General features: G+C 43.9%; 1 protein-coding gene across 3 annotated transcripts in view; it reads right to left on the bottom strand.

Annotated features, from left to right (window-relative positions):
* Positions 1 to 24,478, bottom strand: part of TRANK1 (tetratricopeptide repeat and ankyrin repeat containing 1) — a 123,576-nt gene that overhangs the window by 79,142 nt on the left and 19,956 nt on the right. For all 3 annotated transcript variants that reach the window (XR_009214456.1, XR_004249379.2, XM_032162107.2), the window contains exons 2-3: positions 6,972 to 7,103; positions 1,793 to 1,919 (exon numbers count right to left, since the gene is read on the bottom strand). Coding sequence is in view for 1 of the 3 variants with exons in the window: in XM_032162107.2 (XP_032017998.1) it covers positions 1,793 to 1,919; positions 6,972 to 7,103 (259 nt within the window). In the remaining 2 variants the exon portion in view is untranslated. The remainder of the gene's footprint in view (positions 1 to 1,792; positions 1,920 to 6,971; positions 7,104 to 24,478) is intronic.

The raw sequence follows: 24,478 nt of genomic DNA, 5'->3' as shown, positions 1-24,478 counted from the left end.
AAAGAAATAAGGACTGCCATAAATCTTCTCTCCCAGGGAAGTTTTATGGCCATGAAGAAGAGAGAAATTGAGCACCAAGACTGGCCTGAACAAACCTTGCTAAGATAGCCCTTATCTTCCATTACTTTCCCACGTATATACACCTTCCCACAGTTTGCAGCCCCTAGAGACCTAAAACTCTTTTCCTTTGTCTTGTCACATCCCCACAATTTATTTTTCTTTATTAAAAATATCATAGAAGATCTCAGGCCTGTCCACATTTTTTGGAGCTTTACTTCTAGAAAGATTCCTTTGACACATAAAAGTGAACATCAAATGAAATCTGTGTGCTTTTCTCCTGTTAATCTGTCTCTTGTCAATCTGATTTGCAGGGCCTCAGCCACTGAACCAAAAGAAGGTAGAGGGAAAATTTTTTGCCTTCCCTGTAGAGGACAATTGCGGTGGGGAAGCGGAGAGAGGATGGAGAGAGACTCCGGAAGAAGCCCCTTGATGTAAGGGCATCAAGTCCCTTGAGCCACAGTCACAGCCTCCACTTCCGGGATGTGGGCAAAACCCAAATATTAATACTGTCCCAGCGAGAGGATTGGGAATATCCTAAAATACCTTTGGGAAGAAATTTCCCAGGAATGCGCTCCCATTTTCAAAACTAGTCAATAAATTCTAAAGCAGAGGTATTCAATCTTTTGGCTTCCCCGGGCCATATTGGAAGAAGAATGTCTTGGGCTACTTATAAGATCCACTAACACTAACGATAGCTGACAAGCTTTAAAAAAATAACCGCAAAAAGAAATCTCAATGTTTTAAGAAAGTTTATGAATTTGTGTTGGGCCACATTCAAAGCTGTCCTCGGCCAGGGGTTGGACAAGCTTGTTCTAAAATATTCATCCTCCAATAAGAAGTTTAAGAGTCAGTGTCTACTTATTATGTAAAATATCCAAATCCCTCTCTTAAAGTACTCTATAGGTCAAACCTCCACCACTCCCTTCCCGTTGTATTTTGTTTCTAGCAGTCACACATTATGTGTTGCTTCAGATGCTCCAGAGTGGCTATTGAATTTAAGTCCTCTGATTGTAATGCTCTTCTTCTCCCCAGATTGAATGCAAACTACTCCAGAGCTGGGATGAGTCTTCTGCTCCTTTTGTCTGCCTTGAGGCACCAAGAACAGTAAAGGTGCCATGAAGAGTGGCACTCAGGGCATTTTTGATGAAAAAACAATCAAATGATGTTTATTGACCTTTGTTAACAACCTTAAAGGGTCTTACTGGCCTCTCAAACTTCCATGATCCCTCTAAAGAGCTGGTTTCTACTATAAGAAATGCCTTCTGAAGAATCGGTTTTGTATCATCCACCCAGCTTGCATTTGAAGTAAAGCTTCGCTCAGGTGAAACTTGCAAACAGCAAAGAACATGAACAGATTATGAGTTTGGGTGTAACTACATCAGAACAAAACAAGCTCCTCTGTGATCTCCATTGTGCTCCATCCACTAGGAGGCCAAGCTCTGCTGTTCCTACAAAGTGCATTTCAACACTAGGCGATCCTTGTTTTTACTCTTCTCCAGATAATGATCACATGCCCCACGGGCATCTGTCTGAAGATGCAAAGAGATCTAGAAGCACTCCTAGCATTTCCACTTTTAAAAGGAATGGAAAGAGGCAGGCTAAGGGGAAGGAGGCAGCAGCTGCCACCCCCAGGTGCCACCGCCCCACACCTTCCCTCATCCTTTCATACCTTCGTCCACTACCCCAATACTCTCAAGTCATCTCCCCACACCTTCACCCTCCCACCCCATACCTTCACGTAGGTTGGATCCCATTGGAGACATTCCTTGGCAGCAACAAATGCCTCATTCCACTTCCCAAGGCTGAAAAATGCATTTGATTTGTTGCACAGCAGCACAGCCAAGTCCCTCGGGGGAACCCTGTAAGAACAAACCGGTGGTCTGTCACGGTTCTGCAAATACAGAAAACAGTCTGTGAAGTCCCACCATTCAGTGCTGGCTGCTGCCATCAGGAAGGGGGTTTCAGTAGGAAATGACTCATTCATGCTTATCAGATCAGTCTCCCATACCCCAAAAAAGCCTGGAACATTTACAATACATAAATCTGTCCTTCCTCACTCCCAAATACTCTGCTCCCGTCTTTTAATGACAATTGTTCTCAACACGTTGGTTCCATCTCTCACTGATCTCCATGTGTAATCATTTCATCTCCATTGCCAGCCCTCAGAAGAATGGGCTTCAGGTAAGAGGCCTGTGCAGGCCCTGGGAGCAGGGCCTATAAGGCAGGGAATTCCATAGTCTTGCTACCCACAGTGTAGACCAAAGGGGATGCAAGAACTCTGGGTGAGTACGGCCCTGGCCCCACAGACTCCTGCCTGTGAGGAGGGGCACAGCTGGAAGATGGCCAAAGGAGGACCCTTTAAAGTGTAGCAGGGCAGGGATGGCTCTGGCCTTGGTCTAGAGGTAATATAGCTGCAAGTTAATGCTGAAACCAGGCCAGAAGAAAAAAGAAAATTCAAAGCAAACCACAATATGTCAAGAGAAGCCCAGCTACCAATAGAATATAAGACACACAAATAAGAAAAGCAAGTCTTATGACTTCTTTTTTATTTAATATCTTTGAGACAGAGTCTCACTCTGTCGCCCAGGCTGGAATGCAGTGGTGCAATCTCGGGTCACTGCAACCTCCGCCTCCTGGGTTCAAGCAATTCTGCCTCAGCCTCCCGAGTAGCTGGGATTACAGGCGCACGCCACCACACCCGGCTAATTTTTGTATTTCTAGTAGAGATGGGGTTTCACCATGTTGGCCAGGATGGTCTCGAACTCCTGACCTCGTGATCCGCCTGCCTCAGCTTCCCAGAGTGCTGGGATTACACAATTAAGACATTAAATAGGCCAGGCGCAGTGGCTCATGCCTGTAATCCCAGCACTTTGGGAGGCCGAGGCCGAGGCAAGGAGTTCGAGACCATCCTGGCCAACATGGTGAAACCCCATCTCTGCTAAAATACAAAAAAATTATCTGGGCATGGTGGGGTGCGCCTGTAGTCCCAGCTACTCGGGAGGCTGAGGCAGGAGAATCGTTTGAACCCAAGAGGCGAAGGTTTCAGTGAGCCAAGGTCGCACCACTGCACTCCAGCCTGGCAACACAGCAAGACTCCATCTCAAAAAAAGAAAAAAAAAATCTTCATCGTAAAAATAATACAAATCACTGTAGAATAATACAAAAATCACTGTAGATAATGCAGATAAGCACAAAAATATTAATAAACAAAGGAAAAATCACCTCCATTACTGTCCCCACTCTCAATGTTTTGTGTCTGGCTTCTTTCATGGCCCAACATTCCCTCTAGGTGAAGGGATGAGGCCCCAGAAGCACACAGGAGGCAGTGGGGTCAGGCAGTGAGGGATCAGCAAGGGAGCAGTGACCACAAGTGTAAGAGATGCCATGGTGTCCATCCAGACACTCTGGCCAGTGCAGCCATTCCCAGCTGCAATGTCTGTTGGCTGCAGCTAGAGGTTCTCAGCACCCTGTTCTCCAGAGATTTATCCTCAGCCTAATGAGAGCCACCCTCTCTCTGGGAAGCTACACCCACACTAGGGACTGAACTTCCCCCATCCCCAACTGCCAAAAAAAAAATCCCTGGGTAGGTCGGGCACAGTGGCTCATGCGTGTAATCCCAGCACTTTGGGAGGCTGAGGCGGACGGATCACAAGTTCAGGAGATCGAGACCATCCTGGCTAACACAGTGAAACCCTATCTCTACTAAAAATACAAAAAATTAGCCGGGCATGGTGGCGGGCGCCTGTAGTCCCAGCTGCTCGGGAGGCTGAGGCAGGAGAATGGCATGAACCAGGGAGGCGGCAGAGCTTTCAGTGAGCCGAGATCGCGCCACTGCACTCCAGCCTAGGAGACAGAGCGAGACTCCATCTCAAAAAAAAAAAAGAAAGAAAAATCCCTGGGTTGAAGCCCTAACCCTCAATGTGACAATATTTGAACATGGAGTCATTGGGAGGTAATTATGTTTAGCTGAGGTCATGAGGGTGGAGTCCTCACGATGGAATAAGAAGAGACACTGGAGAGCTTGCTCTCTCCTCTTTGCACGTAACACAGTGAGAAGGCAACCATCTACAAGCCAGGAAGACAGCCCTCACAGGGGCCAGCTTGATCTTGGACTTCCCAGCCTGTAGAACTTCGAAAAATAAATTTCTGTTGTTTAAGTCACCCAGTCTGTGCTATTTTGTTATGGTAGCGCAAGTGGACTAATATAGCCCCACTCCCTAGGATGACTGCCGGGAGCCAGACAGCCTAAAACCAGTGACTGACTGATATGAGAATCAAAAGGTTAACCTCCTTGCCTCAAGGTGGAACCAGCTCTGCAGTATGATTCATGCTCCAGAGCTGCCTATGGGATCAGGCGAATCTTGCTTGGTTTAGACACCATCCCTGCTTAGAGCCTTCCTTGTGCCATCCTGCCTCCCTCAGTCCCCTTTCTCCTGTAAGTACACTGTAAATCACATGCACCTGAGTCTCAGTGTTAGCTAGCTGCGGCAGGAAGGCCAGCAGCAGCAGGTGATGGGCAAGGGGAACAGTGTCAGGAAGGTCCCATAAAAGGCAACATGAGGGTCCAGGCAGAAGTCCCAGTAGGGGTCACACAGTAAGTGGTGGAGCTGAGCTTTGAACACACATAGTGTGGGGTCAGTCTACAACCATAAACACTATACAATACTACCTCTTTCTAAGAAAGCTGAGTTTGCCTTGATCAAGGATCTCTAGACCCAGCTCTGACACAATTCTCATATGTACCAGGACAAGGCAGAACTGCAGAAACTGTAGACACAAGCTAATTACACTCAACTCAAGCTCAACTAGAGTGTAGATATCAAGGAGATGGGAGGGGGAGGTGGAGCCGTGTTTCAGTAATTTAATTTGGTGCCATTTCCTAGCACAAGTTTAGGTTGTGTGCACCCTACAGATGCCAACATCTGCTCACTCTACTGCAGCTGTTCCAAAAGGATGATCTGGGAACTTCTGGGGACCCTCAAGGCCACTGCAGGTGATCCACAAGGTGAAAATACTTTCACAGTTGTGGTAAGCTGAATAATGGCCCCCAAATACTGTTCTTTTTATGGAAAAAAACAAACTTCTGTGATTAACAAATGATGTAGCAGATGCGATCAATTTAAGGATTTTAGGAATAGGAGATTATCCTGAATTATGATAAAATCACAAGGGTCCCTATGAACGAGAGAGACAGAGACAGAAGCACAGCTGAGGAGAAGGCGAGGTGATGACAGAAGCAGAGACTGGAATGATAAGCTTTGAAGAGAAAGGAAGGAGCCACAAGCCAAAGAATACACACCGCCACTCAAAGCTGAGAAAGGCAAGGAAGTGCCTTCTCCCCCTCAGAGCCTCCACAAAGAACCAGCCCTGCTAACACCTTGATTTTAGCCCCATTAGACTCATTTAGAACTTCTGATCTTCAGAATTGCAAGAGAATAAATTTATATTGCTTTAAGCCCTAAATTGGTGGCAACTTGTTACAGCAGCAACAGGAAACTAATACAATAAGTAAGACATAATGTGCCTTGTTCATACTCATTCCCTCACACTAACACAGGGAGTTTTCCAGAAGCTATGTGACATGGGATATTGCAACAGACTGAATACAGATGTAAGAAGCCAGCTGTCTTCTATGGAGACAAGACAGTAAGAAGGAGATTTACAAAAATGTCCAAGTTTTTGTTTTGGAAAATATACTTTAAAAATACAACATGTAATAGATTTACTGATATATTTATTTATTTATTTTTGAGACAGAGTTTCAGTCTTGTCACTGAGGCTGGAGTTCAATGGCATGATCTCAGCTCGCTGTAACATCTGCCTCCCACAATCAAGCGATTCTCCTGCCTCAGCCTCCTGAGTAGCTGGGATTACAGGTGTGCACCACTACGCCCGGCTAATTTTGTATTTTTAGTAGAGATGGGGTTTCACCATGTTGGCCAAGCTGGTCTTGAACTCCTGAAGTCAGGTGATCTGACCGCCTTGGCCTCCCAAAGTGCTGGGATTACAGGTGTGAGCCACTGTACCCAGCAAATTTATTGATTTTTGTTTGTTTGTTTGTTTGTTTTTGAGATGGAGTCTCACTCTGTCACCCAGGCTGGAGTGCAGTGGTGTAATCTCGGCTCACTGCAAGCTCCACCTCCCGGGTTCACGCCATTCTCCTGCCTCACCCTCCACAGTAGCTGGGACTACAGGTGCCCACCACCACGCCCGGGTAATTTCTTGTATTTTTAATAGAGATGGGGTTTCACCGTGTTAGCCAGGATGGTCTCGATCTCCTGACCTCGTGATCCGCCCACCTCGGCCTCCCAAAGTGCTGGGATTACAGGCGTGAGCCACCGCCCCCAGCCAGTATTTTTAAATAAATACATATTTTATTTTTTTTATCAGTTTTAAGTTCTAACATACGGTATTGACAGCTACAGCCTACATAAACAGAAGAAGCTCTTTAGGGTCCTCAGCAATGTTTAAGCATGTTGTAATACTACAATGTTTAAGAACAGGTCTATAAGAAGCTGAAGGGGCAAGGAAAGAGAAAGTGAAACTTAGTGCCCGGCGAGGTGTGCGCTGTGGCCAGGGAGTAAATGGCATAGATAATAAAGAAGATGAAATGAATGACAATGAAGAGGTTTGTTCGAAGACTTCAGCCATCCCATTAAATCTGACTCCTAGCCAGCCAGAAGGGGAAGTTTTGTTACGTTTATCAACAGTCCTCTGTGTTTCACTTTCTATTTCCCTTCTTACACAATCCCCGTTCACTTTCTAAGCTGACAATGCAGAGAAGATAAATAGGAAGTGAGGGAGAAAGAAAACAGAAACAGGGTGGAATGATAAGAAATGAAAAGAAATCATAAGGAACAGAGTCCCATGTACTGAAAAAGAAAAGATGAGGTGAAAATGCAAACACTTACCCCCACTGGTATAACTGCAGGAGAATCTGGATGGCTTCATCGTACTTTCTGATGGCCAAAGAGAAGTTCCCATTCTTAAGAACCTGGTTGCCGGATTCTTTCAGCAGCTCAGCGTAAGCTGTCAGGTCCATCCTGTGAGGAGACAGGGGAGAGGCTTGCTGCCAGACCCGTGCAGGGCATGTTCACCTTCCTGTCTGCATTGCTGAAATCTGGAGAAGGAGTTTGTTCACTATGGCCCCACCCACCTTCAAAGGGCACATCTTGTCAACACCTCTCACCACCAGGAAACCAGGCAGAGTGTCTGACAAGACCATTTCTTTGTCAGTTCTTTTCTGTTCTCAAGGGTGGCCAGACCAATTCCATTTATTCAGCATTAATGATCTGGAGGAGGCTGCTTCCATGCATGAGACAACATAAACCTGGTAGGTAGTGAGTGCTATCTCTGTAACTGACATTATTATTAATCTCATTTACCCATCACCACAGCCCACAGGAAGGCATTGTCCCCACTGTTCAGATGAGGAAACTGAGGCTCAGAGGTTCAAGTCACTTGCCTAAAATTCTGCTAATGGCATATCCCATTTCTGACCCCAGATCTGACCAATTCCTAGTTTCTGCTCTTGACCACTGTACCACATCACGTATTGGTAAAAACTCAGCTGATAGTACTTCCACTCTCTTAGAAGATGGGACAGGGAGGGGAGGTGAAGGCCTCAATATACAAGTGGCTAGGACACAGAGACATAATCACTGTCTCTCCTGTCCCCCTCCTTTCTTAAAACACTATAAAATAAGCCTTGAAATATTTGTCCCTAAGACAGCCATTGCCTGCCTACTTGTCTGTGTCCCCCAAGGGTATTTGCCTCTTTCAGGTCAAACCCCTATTTTGCTCATTTTTGTAGCCGTATGGCCTCGAACATAAGGGGTACTTAAATATCTATGGTGTAACAATTTGAATGCCAGACCCAGAGAAGACGCACATTACTGATTTTCTCCAACGTGGCCTGGGTGGTTGGAGAGAACTGCCTGGCAGCGCTGACCACATGGGGGGCCTTGGTAAGTGTGCTGAACAAAGGCAGGAGAGGAGAGCGCCCAGGAAGATCTTAAGAAGCAGCTGCCAAGGAGGCAGGGAAAAGGTGGGGGTCAGAGGAGAGGTCCTTTAGTATTGCTTCCTCTCAAGATGGCAGAGGGAAAGGCAAATTGGTAGGGTAGGGTAGGTCTTAAATATGTGGACAGTTTCAGGTGTTCACAGACGACGTGTAACTATGGGGTCATAAAATTTCTTGGGTGTCTTGATGACCAACACAATTCCTGGATAGACAGTAATTATTAATTTTATCATTTCAAATCCGGGTAAGGGGTCAGAGGCGGAAACAGACCCAAGCACACATAAGTGGTGATTTATTTTAAACAATTTGACTTCTTGGGAATGGGGTTTTTGTACTGTACTCCACTTCTTAGGCAGAGCTTTAACAGAATGAGACACATGACTCTTAAGTCAGCATACAAAACTCTACCTATGCTTTTCATGTAGTAATCTCTAAATTATATGACTACTATTTACACAGAGATGACTAAGAAGAACATGAAAAAAATGTAAAGAACTATGTACTAGGGAATAAAGTATGCTTTTCTTTCAAATATTGTCAGTCATTTGTCCAGTAAATATTCTTTAAGCTGGTCATGGTCAAACAACTGAAACAAGAAAATTATTGTAATAACTGACAAAGAGTTCATATCCCTTCGTTATAAATAGCTTTCCACTGCAAGAAAATACCAACATTCTCACCAAAATGTATAAGGGTCCTAAGAAACAATTCACAAAGAAATACCAAGTAATTGCTACTAAATATATGAAAAGTGGGTAAATAGGATCACCCTCACTAGTGCATAAGTAAATCAAAAATTGAACAACAAAATATCATTGGAAAATAATTAAAAGAATGACACGAAATGTTGGGGACACTGCTTACAGAGGAAATAGAATACATCATAAATAGATTTAGCCTCATGGATGTTCACCACCTCGAAAACTTGGAAATAACTCTAAATGTTCCATAATCATAAACATAAATGTTTAAATCAGTTATAGAAGATCTGTATATTAGAACACCACACAGTTATTTTTAAAATCATGCTGTGGCTGGGCACGGTGACTCACACCTATAATCCCAGCACTTTGGGAGGCTGAGGTGGGCAGACCACCTGAGGTCAGGAGTTCGAGTCCAGCCTGGCCAACATGATGAAACCCCATGTCTTCTAAAAATACAAAAATCAGACAAGTGTGGTGGCACACGCCTGTAATCCCAGCTACTCGGGAGGCTGAGGCAGGAGAATCACTTGAACCCAGGAGGGAGAGGTTGCAGTGAGCCAAGATCACACCACTACACTCCAGCCTAGGTGACAGAGTGAGACTCTATCTCCAAAAAATAAAATAAAATAACATAAAATAAAATAAAATAATGTTGTAAAAGACCAAGTGCGCTGGCTCATGCCTGTAATCCCAGCACTTTAGGAGGCTGATCACCTGAGGTGGGCGGATCACCTGAGGTCAGGAGTTCGAGACCAGCCTGGCCAACATGGTGAAACCCTGTCTTTACTAAAACTGCAGAAATTAGCCAGGCATAGTGGTGAGCACCTGTAATCTCAGCTTCTCGGGAGACTGAGGCAGAGAACTGCTTGAACCCAGGAGGCAGAGGTTGCAGTGAGCCAAGATCATGCCACTGCACTCCAGCCTGGGTGACAAGCGCAAACTCCATCTGGAAAAAAAAATCTTGTTGTAAAAGAACATTTAATGACAGAGCAAGTTAGTAAATGAAAAATACAGGCCTATACAGTTGAAAAGGCATATTGTAAAAGAACATTTAATGACAGGGCAAGTTAGTAAATGAAAAATATAGGCCTATAAGGTTGAAAAGGCATATAATCCCAAATTGTTTTAAATATATAAAATGTATTGAAAATATGCCAAAATGTTAAAAGCCACACCTTTGGGATTTGACAGAATTTTAATTTTCTTCCTTGATTTTCTGAATTTCCAATCGCTCTACAATGTACCCTCTTACTAATCAGACCATAAATGTTATCAAACAGACTCTTTAAGGGTTTGACTGAAGAATTCAAACACAAGGCATTTCCGTTGTATTTACAAATACAAAAAAAAACTCTTCATTTCAAGATTATTTTTCATACTTCTCTAGAAACCAACAGTCAGCTCTTAATGTTATGTGGGCAACAACAAATGTATTCACCCACCTATGTTCTGCTTTTTCTTGATACAATCACATCAAAGGTGAAAGAACGAATGCCAACCATATGGAAGGCTTTTTTCTTCCTAATAGGATTCATTGAGAGTTACATTCTCATTACACGGAAGAATGCTTTATAGCTCTACAACAGAATACAGATGGCTCAGTTGTTGGGTCTTTAAAAAAACAAAAAACTGACCAACTGATGATTTATTTATAAGATGAAATTATTAAATAAAAGTGGTAATAATTTACCATAAGGACAATATTCTTCAGAGCCAGTATCTGCTAAGTACCTACTATGTGCTTTACATCATTGTGTCTTTTCATTCTTATAAGAAGCCTCAGCCAGGCACAGTGGCTCATGCCTGTAATCCCAACACTTTGGGAGGCTGAGGCAGGCAGATCACCTGAGGTCAGGAGTTCGAGACCAGCCTGGCCAATATGGTGAAACCCCCATCTCTACTAAAAATATGCAAAAATTAGCCAGGCATGGTAGCGCATGCCTATAGCCCCAGCTACTCAGGAAGCTGAGGCATGAGAATCACTTAAGCCCAGGAGATGCAGGTTGTAGTGAGCTGAGATCAAGCCACTGCATTCCAGCCTGGGCAACAGAGTGAGACTCTGTCAAAAAAAAAAAAAAGTGCTATAAGGTCAGCGTGACTGTGTCTCTATTTTGCACATAGGGAAAGTGAAGCAAAGACAGGTTAAGCCACTTACCACTTGCCACAGTCACACTGAAATTGGTAATGTGAGAATTCCAACCTAGGTGGCCTCACTTTAAGAGCCAAACTACACTCTGAAGGGCCAAGACAGAGGCTAAAAATCAGCACCCAGTAAAATCACTAGGGTATCTTTTTTTTTTTTTTTTTTTTTTTTGAGATGGAGTCTCGCTCTTTCACCCTGGCTGGAGTGCAGTTGCGCGATCTCGGCTCACTGCAGGCTCCGCCCCCTGGGGTTCACGCCATTCTCCGGCTTAGCCTCCCGCGTGGCAGGGACTACGCGTAGCTGGGACTATAGGCGCCCGCCACCTCGCCCGGCTAATTTTTTGTATTTTTAGTAGAGACGGGGTTTCACCGTGTTAGCCAGGATGGTCTCAATCTCCTGACCTCGTGATCCGCCAGCCTCGGCCTCCCAAAGTGCTGGGATTACAGGCGTGAGCCACCGCGCCTGGCCTCACTAGGGTATCTTATACCCTTTAGTCTATACTCTACCCTTTACCCTTATACTCTACCCTGCACTTTCAGTTTCGTTAATGGTGTAAAAGCTACAAAATACTTAAGGACAACTGCACAGCTTCCTGGCTGGCTTTCAGAAATTTTCACTATGTCTCTATGAGAATTCAAACTCTAGTTGTTGGAAGCTGTCACAGGCTGCTGAGCTACATATGAGGAAGAAGATGCAAGAAAAATGCAAATGCACTGAGTAGATTTTGAAACAAGCAAGTCTGAAACAGAGCAGATCCAGGTGGTTGTGGTTTTTATGACTCATCGTGTATACGTATACACATGAAGTTCTGTAACTGACATACAGGATTACAGCAAAGACTGGCAACACAGATGGCCTGTGGGGGGGTTATTACTGAAATGGGCAGAGAGGATGGCTGTCCCTTCATACATTATCTGGGTACTACTTGAATTCTTGACAACAAATTTGTTTACTTTTTTATTTTATTTTTCGGGGTTTTTTGTTTGCTTGCTTGCTTTTTTTGCTTAGGGTTGCCAAAAGAGCCCAAAAGCAGTCAATGATCCAAGATTAACTCGGGAATGCTGGCAGCAGCAGTAGATCCAAATTGAAGCTAGAAAGAGTATGTCTTGACTCTGTCACCCAGGCTGGAGTGCAGTGGCGCGATCTTGGCTCACTGCAACCTCCGTCCCTCGAGTTCAAGCCATTCTCCTGCTTCAGCTTCCTGAGTAGCTGGGATTACAGGCTTGCGCCACCACGCCCAGCTAACTTTGTATTTTTAGTAGAGATGGGGTTTCCCCATGTTGGCCAGACTGGTCTCGAACTCCTGACCTCAAGTGATCCAGCCGCCTCGGTATCCCAAAGTGCTGGGATTACAGGCTTGAGCCACCATGCCCGTCCTTTTCCTTCTATCTTTCTGTCTTTCTTTCTTGGCTGTTTGCTTGCTTGCTTTCTTGCTCGCTTACTTTCTTGCTTGCTTTCTTTTTCTTGCTTTCTTTCTCTCCTCTCCTCTCCTCTCTTTCTCTCTTTCTTTCTCTCTCTCTCTTAAAAGTGACTCTTTCCTCTTCCCCACAGGAAACGTGCCACAGACAGTCAAGGATAAAAATCCAAAGTCAGAATATATCCTGGGGACTTCAGTGTGTTTTGTTTTGTTTTCTTCTTTTTTTCTTGGGAAAAGGGGTACAAATGTGGGATGTGAAGAACAGGAATTTTCTTAAGAAACTCACTCAAAATATTTCATAAGGCCCCTGGAAAAGTATGAGGTGCTGCACCCAAGTCTTCCCTACCCAGGGCATTTAAATAGGACAAGACCGGAACACCTTGCCACCACTCCCCTCAGCTGTCTCACCATCCTGCCCCCACCGATCAAAGCCCAGTAAAGTGGCCTGCACTAAACCTAGGGCATTACCAGTGCAACTTATCCCCTTTGCCCATCAACTTTAAGTTATTCCTCATTTATTTACAGCCTCAATTACACCCAACTACATGCACGCCAAAGATGGTATTTCTAAAGCCAGTTGACCAGACCAGCTCCGAATTGTTTTTGTAAAATTTATAACATAAAAGTCATTCTCACAGCAAAAAGTAAACACCATAAATAATTATCTACCTCTCCAATATCTGGGGTCTCTTGACTGCTTTTGGGTTTGTTTTTGTTTTTGTTTTTGTTTTTGAGACTGAGTCTCACTCTTTCGCCCAGGCTGGAGTGCAGTGGTGCAATTTTGGCTCACTGCAAACTCCATCTCCTGGGTTCAAGCTATTCTCCTGCCTCAGCCTCCCAAGTAGCTGGGATTACAGGTGCACACCACCATGCCAGGCTAATTTTTGTATTTTTAGTAGAGACAGGCTTTTCACCACGTTGGCCAGGCTGGTCTTGAACTCCTGAGCTCAAGTGAGCGCTCAGGTGATCCCTCGGTCTTCCGAAGTGCTGGGATTACAGACATGAGCCAATGCACCCAGCTGGTTTCTTCCTTTTTTTTTTTTTTTTAAAGTAAATTTTGTTGAGGTACAATTTACATATGATAAAACTCACCTGTTTTAAGTGTTCAATTCATTTAACAAAATTTACAGTCATGTAACCACAACCACAGTCATGATATAGAACGCCCCCAATCCCCCATCCCCAGCTCCTGGGAACATTTTTCTGAATTTTTTATTTATTTATTTCGAGATGGAGTTTTCACTCTTGTCACCCAGGCTGGAGTGCAATGGCACGCTCTTGGCTCACTGAAACCTCTGCCTTGTGGGTTCAAGCTATTCTCTTCCCTCAGCCTCCCTAGTAGCTGCTATTACAGGTGCCCATCACCACGCCCAGCTAATTTTTGTATTTTTAGTAGAGACAGGGTTTCACCATGTTGGCCAGGCTGGTCTCAAACTCCTGACTTAAGGTGATCCACCTGCCTCGGCCTCCCAAAATGCTGGGATTACAGGTGTTAGCCACCACACCAGGCCTATTTTATTTCTTTTTTGTTTTTTGAGAAGGAGTCTCATCTCTGTCACCCAGGTTGGAGTGCAGTGGCCCAATCTCTGCTCACTGCAAGCTCCACCTCCTGGGTTGACGCCATTCTCCTGCCTCAGCCTCCTGAGTAGCTGAGACTACAGGCGCCGGCCACCACACCAGGCTAATTTTTTCTATTTTTAGTAGAGATGGGGTTTCACTGTGTTAGCCAGGATGGTCTAAATCTCCTGACCTCGTGATCCACCCACCTTGGCCTCCCAAAGTCCTGGGATTACAGGTGTGAGCCACCGCGCCCGGCCTACCTATTTTATTTCTTAAATTGACATATTGATAATGTACATATTCATAGTGATGTTTTGATACATATAATGTATAAGTGATCAGATCAGGGTATGTAGCATATCCATCATCTCAAACATTTATTATTTCTTTGTGTTGGGAATGTTCAATATCCTCCTTCTACCTATTTGAACTATAAGTTATTGTTAACTACAGTCATCCTACAATGATAAAGAACTGTTTTTAATTTTCACACACCCAACACACATGTGCCTTCCCACTGGATCTGAACTTTCAGCACACCCTAGTCCTATTGTTTATATAGCATCTACCCTATCCTGGGCACTGTGCTGGGGATCAGGAGTCTGATGGTGAAAGGATGGCCACTATCCCCACCTTCCAGAAATTTACTGTCTGTTAGGGAGATGAACATTAAGTACATCAATAATCACACAAATATTATAGTTAAAATATTTTTCTTCTTATGAAGAAAAATTAGAGGGTATAAGAAAGCCTGTAACAGGAGATCACAGCTTAGATTGCAGGGATCAAGGCAAGTCTGTTGGAATTGACATTTAAGACAAGATCTAAATAGTGAGCAGTTAGCCCAGTGACGAGGACAGTAGGTGTCCAGGCCACGGAAACAGCACATGCAAAAGCTCTGAGCTTCACAGTTCAAGAACTGCCAGGTGAGTAGGATGCAAAAGTGAAGCTGAAAGAGTAGGTAATTGCTACAGTAAGCAGATGATGGATCTTGAAGGCCATCAGAGGGTCTTTTCTTTTTTTTTTTTTTTTTTTTTTTTTGAGACAGAGTCTTGCTCTGTCACCCAGTGGCACGATCTTGGCTCGCTGCAAGCTCAGCCTCCCGGGTTTACCCATTCTCCTGCCTCAGCCTCCCGAGTAGCTGGGACTACAGGCATCCGCCACCACGCCCGGCTAATTTTTTCTATTTTTTGGTAGAGACGGGGTTTCACCTTGTTAGCCAGGATGGTCGTGATCTCCTGACCTCGTGATCCGCCCGCCTCGGCCTCCCAAAGTGCTGGGATTACAGGCGTGAGCCACCTCACCTGGCCCCATTAGAGGGTCTTGGAATTCATCTAAATGCAACTGGGAAAGAAGCATTGTCTATGACAACTTTCTATGATAATGCAAATGTTCAATTTTATACTATACAATACAGAAGCCACTAGCCACAGCTGGCTACTGTTCATTTGAAATATGACTAGTACAAATGAAGAGTGGAATTTCAAATCTAACTTAATTTTAATTAACTTTGCAATACATAGCCACATGTGGCTAGTGGCTACCATATTGAACAGTAAAGCACTAGAGGGTTTTAGCTTGGGGATTAACAAGATCCAATTGGGCCTGGCACAGTGGCTCACATCTGTAATCCCAGCACTTTGGGAGGCCAAGGTGGACAGATCACGAGGTCAGGAGTTCAAGACCAGCCTGGCCAACATGGTGAAACTCCGTCTCTACTAAAAAAATACAAATTAGCCGGGCATGGTGGCACGTCCCTGTAATCCCAGCTACTCAGGAGGCTGAGGCAGGAGAATTGCTTGAACCCAGGAGGCAGAGGTTGCAGTGAGCCAAGATCGTGCCACTGCACTCCAGCCTGGGTGACAGAGCAAGACTCCGTCTCAAAAAATAAAATAAAATAAAATAAACAAGATCCAACTGATACTTCCAGATCATCCTGGCTGAAGGCAAGATGGAGAGAAATGAGCCAATGTAAAATGAATGCAGGAAAAGCAGCCAATAAGAGGTCCTGATGAATTTCATGGGCGTGAGAGTGGAAGGCAGAAGAAATCAACTCCAAGGCTTTTAGCCAAATTTTGCTTTGCATTATACAAACAGGGGCTTTGGTTTCAAATATAAACGTATTTTTTTGTGGGGTTTTTTTTGTTTTTTGGGGGTTTTTTGTTTGTTTGTTTTTTTTTTTTTGAAGAAACGGAGTCTTGCTCTGTCACACAGCCTGGAGTGCAGTGGTGCAATCTTGGCTCACTGCAGCTTCCACCTCTCCCAGGTTCAAGAGATTCTCCTGCCTCAGCCTCCCAGGTAGCTGGGATTACAGATGTACGCCACCACGCCTGGCTAATTTTTTAATTTTTAGTAGAGACAGAGTTTCACCATGTTGGCCAGGCTGGTCTTGAACTGCTGACCTCAAATGACCTATCCACCTCAGCCTCCCAAAGCACTGGGATTACAAGTGTGAGCCACTATGCCCGGCCAAATGCATGTAATATTGGATTTTCTTTTATACAAACACATACACATACACACACACACACACACACACACACACACACACACACACAGCCTAGCTCCCTGAGGATAACTATTGCAATACCACTGCATCTAATGGGGCAAAATATACGCTCTATAAAGCACATAAATTTGGGAAATACACAAAAGCCTCGAATAGATAACCTTAAAACTGTCAAAGATGAACCAAATAGAAATATATTCTATATTTTTTCATGAAATGGGAAAAAAGAAATATATTCTATAGGACAATATACGTTATGAGCTAAATATGGAGTCACCAACCCATTAAAGTGTTTCAGCAACAACAGCAGGGGAAGGAGGAGGCAGGAGACACAGAGAACCATTCTGCCCTCTAAAAGAGAGGTCATCCCCATACCAGGACCAGGAAAGATCAAGAGGTGAACTTCTTTCTTTCTTTTTGTGTATTTATCTGTTTGTTTAAGGGAGGGCAGGAGATGTTGGACGTTTGGTGGGAGCAGAGAAGGGAGAGGCGAGTTTAAGATTTTCTCCAAGTACCATTTCTTTCATTACCAAGTATTTAGTAAACTTGCGGCTACCTCTATATGTATTAATCTGGAATTGGTTTTCCCTATAGCATTCATTCTCAATGGAGCAATATTGCCCCCAAGGGAAAAAAAATGGGTTATTGGGGAGTAAAAATGTTTATTCTTTTCATGTACAAAGCACAGATATACATGCAATACAAAAAAAAAGGATATACAGTATTATCTGTGGTATTAAAATTTCATGGGGGGTAGGAAGCTAGATTAGCTAAAAGTCTGAAAAGGTTGGGAGGAGCTATAATGAAAAATCGCTTGAGTAACACTACCCTAGAGGAAATTGAGGGATGGAGGAAAGGGTGTTAAATGTAAACAAAAGATCTACTGATGAATGTATAAACAAAATGTGGCATATACATACAGTGGAGTACTATTTAGCCTTAGAAAGGAAGGAAATCCTGACACAAGATACAACATGGATGAACCTTCAGGGCATCATGCTAAGTGAAATAAGCCAGTCACAAAAAAACAAGTATTTTACAATTCTACTTATATGAGCTACTTAAAATAGTCAATTTCATAGAAACAGAAAGTAGAACTGTGGTTACCAGGTACTGTAAGGAAGGAGAAATGGGAGGTTGTTGTCTAATGAACGTGGAGTTTCAGTTTTGCAAATGAAAAAGTTCCAGAAATCATTTGCCCAATATGAATGTGCTTAACATTACTGAACTGTACACTCAAAAAGCGTTAAGATGGCAAATTATGTTTTGTGTATTTTACCACAGTTAAAATTTGTTTTAAGTAAAAAGAAAATAAAGCAAAAACCCAGAAAGAAAGAAAGAAAGAAAGAAAGAAAGAAAGAAAGAAAGAAAGAAAGAAAGAAAGAAAGAAAGAAAGAAAGAAAGAAAGAAAGAAAGAAAGAAAGAAAGAGAGAGAGAAAGAAAGGAAGGAAGAAAGAGAAACGCCAGTGTAAATGAATATGTTCTGGACTTGTATTTCTACTCGAAGTTTGACGGAAACATTACTGATTTTCCTTATGCACACTATGTTACACCATGATACCCAAAAGATGGCAGGATACCAAAGTTTCCTCGGTTTTGTAGTAGTACTGATTTACATGCATATTCAGGAAAGTAAAAGCAGCCAAGATACTAATTACTTACAGAGCCATCCTAAGACCCTGGCCCCACTGATAAGATGACAGTTAAAATATCCCCCAGCAGGCATCACAGGCAGGTGGGTTTGCAGTACTCAAAGTATAATTTACGTGCCCATAAAAAAACTATATTACACAATAAGGATATGAGGGGTTACAGTCAAATGGTCAAACAACATACAGCAACAATTACCGTGCAATATTAACAAAGACATACAGTAGAGGTCTGTCATATCCCATTATCTTGATGGGCCCAATTTTTTTTAACATTTTTATTGAGGCAAAACATAGTATAATGTGTGTAATATGCACTACTCTTCGGTGTTCAGCTCTGGTTTTTATACCCATCTACCCATCTAACTCCCACCTGGGTGAATATATGGAACATTTCCAGGTCTCCAGAAGGTTCCCTCTTGTCCATTCCTAGTCTAAACCCATCTTCTTCACCACTATTCTGATCTGTAAACTATAAATGAGTTTTACATGTTCTTGAACCCCATAATAACATAGTGGGTTCCCTCTTTCCTTAAAGATTATCCATGTGAGACTCAACTATATTGTTGTATATATCAGTAACTCCTTTCTCTTATTGCTGTGTAGTGTTTGATTTTATGAACATACCACAATGTAGTTATCCATTCTGTTGATGGGCATTTGAATTGTTTCCAGTTTGAGATAACTGTGAATAAAGCTGTTATAAATGACCCTATCTATGTCTTTCAGTGAGTTATTTGTCTGCCTTTCTTCCCAGGAGTGGATCTGCTGAGTGACAGGGAAGATGTGCTGTTTACTTTTAGTAGAGACTGCCAGTTTTCCGAGTGGTTGAACCAATTTATACTCCCAAAAGCAGTGTTTTGTGTATATAAACTGCCAACATTTGTCAATTCTGCGCACTATCAATCTTTTTAATTTTAGCCACTGTGGTATCTTATTGTGGTTTTAATTAGCATTTTCCTGATGACTAATAATGTTGTGTGCCTTTTATTGGCCATATGAGTGTCCTTTTGTGAAGCTCCAAATATAACCAATCCTAGAAGAGTTGTTTGTTTTGTTTTTAATAATTAACCACTAGATGACAATATGCCAGGCCCATTTTAGCTCACGTTCTTGCAATATTGCTAATAGCAGGGGAAAGAATGGACTCTGACCTGCACACTGGACAGCCATCATTCTGCTATACGGTACACAAACTATAATAAGCTCAGGAAATAAATTCTCTTAAAATGCTTTACCAATAAATGGCTAAGGATATTTCATTAGATTATAGTGACAGCATGGTGCCAGCAAATATTCTTGTAAAAAACTAAAAACAGGTTAAACTTTTATGTCAGATACTTGAAAGCTGACCCTTAGTAACAGTTAATGATATTTATAATTTAGGAAGCTCTGACACTCTACCCATTTAGTTACAATGAACCATTCTTGGGACCTTTGAAGTGGCCACTCCTTCCTCACTGAGTCCCAGTTTTGTTTCTGTTATCTGCCTCTCTTCCCCAAGCTCCTTAGACTTAAGGGAAGCTGACTCCACCCTTACTTCCTAAGGGTCTGATGAGCAAATTTATCTCCCTGACAGAAACTGGTTCACTATTGAGTGTAGGGCACAATTCTGGCCCCTGAAACTTAAAAAGATGTTTATTGGAGGATTCTGAGACAGTGTTTTATCATCATTCTGGATAAGCTTCTAGAAGAGAATCTCTCTATTACACGGGGCACTGTCCAGTGTGGAAGTGAAGCTGTGAATCCTGACACTGAGATGGGTAAATGTGTGGCCCTACATTTCAGCTGCATTTTGCTTCCAGCATAAGGATGAAACCAACACTCACAGGATGAAACCAACACTGACAGAAGAGGATAGGGCCCAGGAAAATAAAGGAAAATAGTGGGGAGCCATCAATTTGGGGAGAATCCTGAGGCCTGCCCTATCTCTGGACTCCTACTTATACGAGTGCATCAGTTAGGATGACTTTGGCTGCAAACGAGGAGTTGGGGGGTGCATAATTTTCTTATTGGATACAATGAGTTCTAAATTTCTCTTCAAAGAATCAGTATGTCAGTATGTTCAGTTCTTTGTCCTCCATTTTAAAGTTTAACTTCCTCGTAGTTTCAGTAAACAACCTTTTCCACCAGTTTTAATCAGTAGTTCACATCTGTTCCCCTGGTCACCGGCTCCGTCCTGACTCATCCTGGTTACCTGCTTTGACCTGAGTCACCCCTGGTCACCTGCTCTGACCTAAGTCACCTTCAGTTACCTGTTCCATACTGTCTTTCCTGCCAAACTGCTCACCCCGCCACTCTGGCTCATACTCCTGCTCTCTTTAAAATAGCCAATTGGAATTGGCTTAGACTGTGCCGTCGAACCCTAGCCAATAGGGGAACGACACAGTAGTAGGGGCTACCTGCAACAGGAATAAGAATCCCTTCCCCTCCCCTGTCCAGGTGTGCTCTCAGCATTACTCCATTCACAAGTTGCATCCTCCTATAGAAGTAAAAATTGCCTTGCTGAGAAAATTAAATTTATGTTCCAGTGCTATTTCTTTGCAGCACTGAGAATTTATTTGTAACATTTTCACAGAATCAGAAGTAAGGGAGTAAGAGTACAGCTCTTTATCTCTCTGTAACACCACCCTAAGCACACTGGCTTTCTGCCCTCATGCTTGTCCTCTCAAGATTGAAGGTTGCTGTAACTCCAGGCATCACACTAAAGACAGGAAGAAGGGGTCCCTGCAACCATTGGCTCCCTGGTACCACAATCTCTTTATAAAACAGGAAAACTTTCCCAAAACCCCCAAGTAGACTTCTCTGCATTTCACTAGTCAGAAATAGGAATCTAGAAAAATAAGTATGTGGCTCTATAATGGTAGGTGGCCAGGGAGGAGAATGCAGGTAGGAGCTGCTGGGTTTGCCAAACAACAGGGTGAGCCAGTACATATCCTTATTGTTTAAGTTAGGCTTTCTGTTACTTATAACTAAAAGCACAGCAGGCCAGGTATGGTGGCTCACACCTGTAATCCCAAAACTTTAGAAAGCCAGGCTGGGAGGATTACTTAAGCTTAGGAGTTCCATACCAACCTAGGCAACACAGTGAGACCCCATCTCTACAAAATAAAAATTTAAAAATTAGCCAAACATGGTGGCATGCACCTGTAGTTCCAGCTATTTGGGAGACTGAGGCTGAAGATCACTTGAGCCCTGGAGGTCAAGGCTGTGGTAAACCATGACTATGCCACTGCACTCCAGCCTGGGTGACAGAGTGAAACCCCATCTCAATAAAAATAATAATAATAATAATAAATAAAAAATGAAAGCAGGGCAATTTGCTCTGTGACAGTTACTATTCTATCTGCTACTATTACTATTCTATCTGGAACATTCTGTCCAATGTGGTAACCAAACATGGCTATTTACATTTTAATTTAACTAAAATTAAATACAATTAAAGGTTCAAGGCCGGGCACAGTGGCTCATGCCTGTAATCCCAACACTTTGGGAGGCCAAGGTGGGTAGATCACAAGGTCAGGAGTTGGAGACCAGCCTGGCCAATGTGGCGGAACCCTGTCTCTACTAAAAAATACAAAAATTAGCTGGGCGTGGTGGTTGGCGCCTGTAATCCCAGCTACTCAGGAGGCTGAGGCAGGAGAATCACTTGAAACCAGAAGGTGGAGGTTGCAGTGAGCCGAGATCATGCCACTGCACTGTAGCCTGGGCGAAAAAGTGAAACTCCATCTGAAAAACAAAAATACAAAAAACATAGCTGGGTGTGGTGGCATGCACCTGTAGTCCCAGCTACTTGGGAGGCTGAGGCAGGAGAATCGCTTGAACCCAGGAGGCAGAGGTTGCAGTGAGCTGAGATCACACCACCGCACTCCAGCCTGGGAGACACAGCAAGACGTTGTCTCAAAAAAAAAAAAAACAATTAAAGGTTCAATTCCTCAGTCACTCTAGCCACATTTCAAGTACTCCATAGTCTTACGTGGCTAGTAGCTATCGTATCTGTGGAGTCCTAATTAGGAACAGGAAGTCAGGCTGGCAGGGCCAAGGGAAAGCAACAACAGACATCAGATAAACTATAAGTCTGTCTTTCTTCATGGTCCAGGACACACAGCGCTCCTGTGCAAATAACTTGTAATCTTCCTTTGCCCAACTATCACCAGACACCTGCAGGTTAGCTCACTGCAAACTTGGTGTTTTATCGGCACTGCATGTAGCATTCTGCAGCCTAAGAACCATCCTATAAAATCCCCAGCAAGACTCTGTTTCCTGACAGTCAGCTCCTCTTCTGCTGATTCTGACTGTTGCCCTCTTGTAACATATTTTCCTATTTTCTCTAATAAATCCACCCTTCTTCACCTACAACTGTCTTGGTAAATTTTTTTTTTTTTTTGAGATGGAGTCTCGCTCCAGTTGCGCAGGCTGGATTGCAGTGACGCAGTCTCGGCTCACTGCAACCTCCACCTCCCGGGTTCATGCGACTCTCCTGCCTCAGCCTCCCGAGTAGCTGGGATTACAGGCGTGCGCCACCACGCCCGGCTAATTGTTGTATTTTTAGTATACGTGGGGTTTCACCATGTTGCCCAGGCTGGTCTCGATCTCCTGACCTCAGGTGATCCACCTGCCTCAGCCTCTCAAAGTGCTAGGATTACAGGTGTGAGCCACCGCGCCTGGCCTTGGTAAATTCTTTTACCCCCATGCCACCAGCATAGTCACTGCTCACCCACAACATTTTGGTGGCCTGTAGGGGGAACTCTCTCTGGATGGGAACTCTGTCTCCTCACAAGAAACTCTCTCACCTCTCTTTCCCTTTCTCAAGTCAGCACCCTCCGAGAATAGCCTGTTAAGCATGGAGGCAACTGCAGGTCTCTGGCAGGAGCTACACTCTGGTGGGACTGAAAGGTGACTGTGTGGAAGCATCTGACGGCCGCCGCCCAGTTTGGGTGAGGGACCTGGGTTCACTTACTCTTTTCAGTCTTTCAGCAGCTGGCTTCTTAACCATCCTGGTACTCTTCAGTGCTGCCTGAAGGCCAAAGGGTGAACAGGGCTGGCTGCCTTGCCTGAAGGGAAGAAGACTCTCTCTCCTATCTGGCAGCAGCAGCTCGTTCAAAGCCAATTCACACACGTTTGGAGTAACTCAGGTGCTCTCTTTCTCACTCTACTTTCTCCTGTGGGGTCAGCCAGCCATCCTGTCTTGGACATTGCTAAATCAGCTGACCTCGGACAGCCTCAAAATGGTGAGGGTTCCCTTACCCACTCCCTCTCCTGGGCGGGCACCAAGTGAGATCATCCTTTACCCTTTTTTCCTCGTACCTGGGCTGATCACTCACAGTGAGTACCTGGACTGGCCGTCCAGCGTTAAGGCCCCTAGTAGCCAAGTGCTCTTTTCTAATAGGTGGAACGCCCCTTTGAAAGTGCACCCAAGTCCCTCAGCAGACACAAGTGGAACCCTCTTTTCATCTTGCCAGGATGTCCCAAGAGAAAGTGCAATTAGTGCCCTCAAGTGGCAACGCCCCCAAGCAGCATGTTTTCCAGTCCCACCATGGGACAAACCCCATCTATCCTTCAAACTCACCTCTGGGCTACATTCTAAAGCATTAAAACAAATTTAATTCTCAGACTCTCAAAAAAGAGAAATGTGTAATTTTCTTGTGTAACACAGCATAACCCTTATGCAAAAGAAATCATCAAATTAGCCTCCTCAGTCTTTTATAACCAAGAGCAGAATAAGGAGAACAGGGCTAGAAAGAAAGACGCAGAGACAAAAAGCAGGCTCAACTGTTGGCTGCTTCACAACACCCCAGCCCCCTCCTCGTTGCCCTAAGGACACTCCTCCAGATAACTGCCACTGGTGCAAAAGTCCAGGCCACAAATAGGCAAAGCACCTCAACTGAATAAATGAACAAAAGCCCCACATGCTTGCCCCCTCTGCCACAAGCTTGGCCACTGGAAACAGGACTGCCCTGAGAGCCAAAGGACCCCCCGGACAGTATCCCAAACCCCAGTGGCCTTAAGCTAAAGAGGCTCTCTGCTCCTGCTAAAAATAGCTCACCTTAACTGGTAACTTGCAGAGGTGAGGAAGAACTCATCTCACACCATAAAGGTCTGGGGTGCTAAGGCTCTCCCTGATGGGAGAAAAGCAAGGGTGTTGGGGTATTGGCCCCACACCATTCAGTGGCTGAAAGGGGGTAACCCAGGCAATCTCACACAAACTTTACAGAGGCACACAAACTCTCCTGTAAAGTTTAACCTTTTCCTCTCTGTTCTTTTTTTCTTTTCCTGTTCAATCTAGGGGTCCAGATTGAAAAGACAGTTTCTAACATCCTAACTCCTGATTTTATTGTTCTTTTTAAAACTCCAGCTGGTTACATATTATGGCCTGTTTTGTGCACATTTTAAACTAATGGGCAAACTACAATAAG

This window comes from Hylobates moloch, unplaced genomic scaffold, assembly GCF_009828535.3.
Source record: "Hylobates moloch isolate HMO894 unplaced genomic scaffold, HMol_V3 SCAFFOLD_8, whole genome shotgun sequence".
NCBI lineage: Eukaryota > Metazoa > Chordata > Mammalia > Primates > Hylobatidae > Hylobates > Hylobates moloch.
The sequence above is the reverse complement of the archived record's forward strand: the minus strand, read 5'-3'. Positions and strand labels throughout refer to the sequence as shown.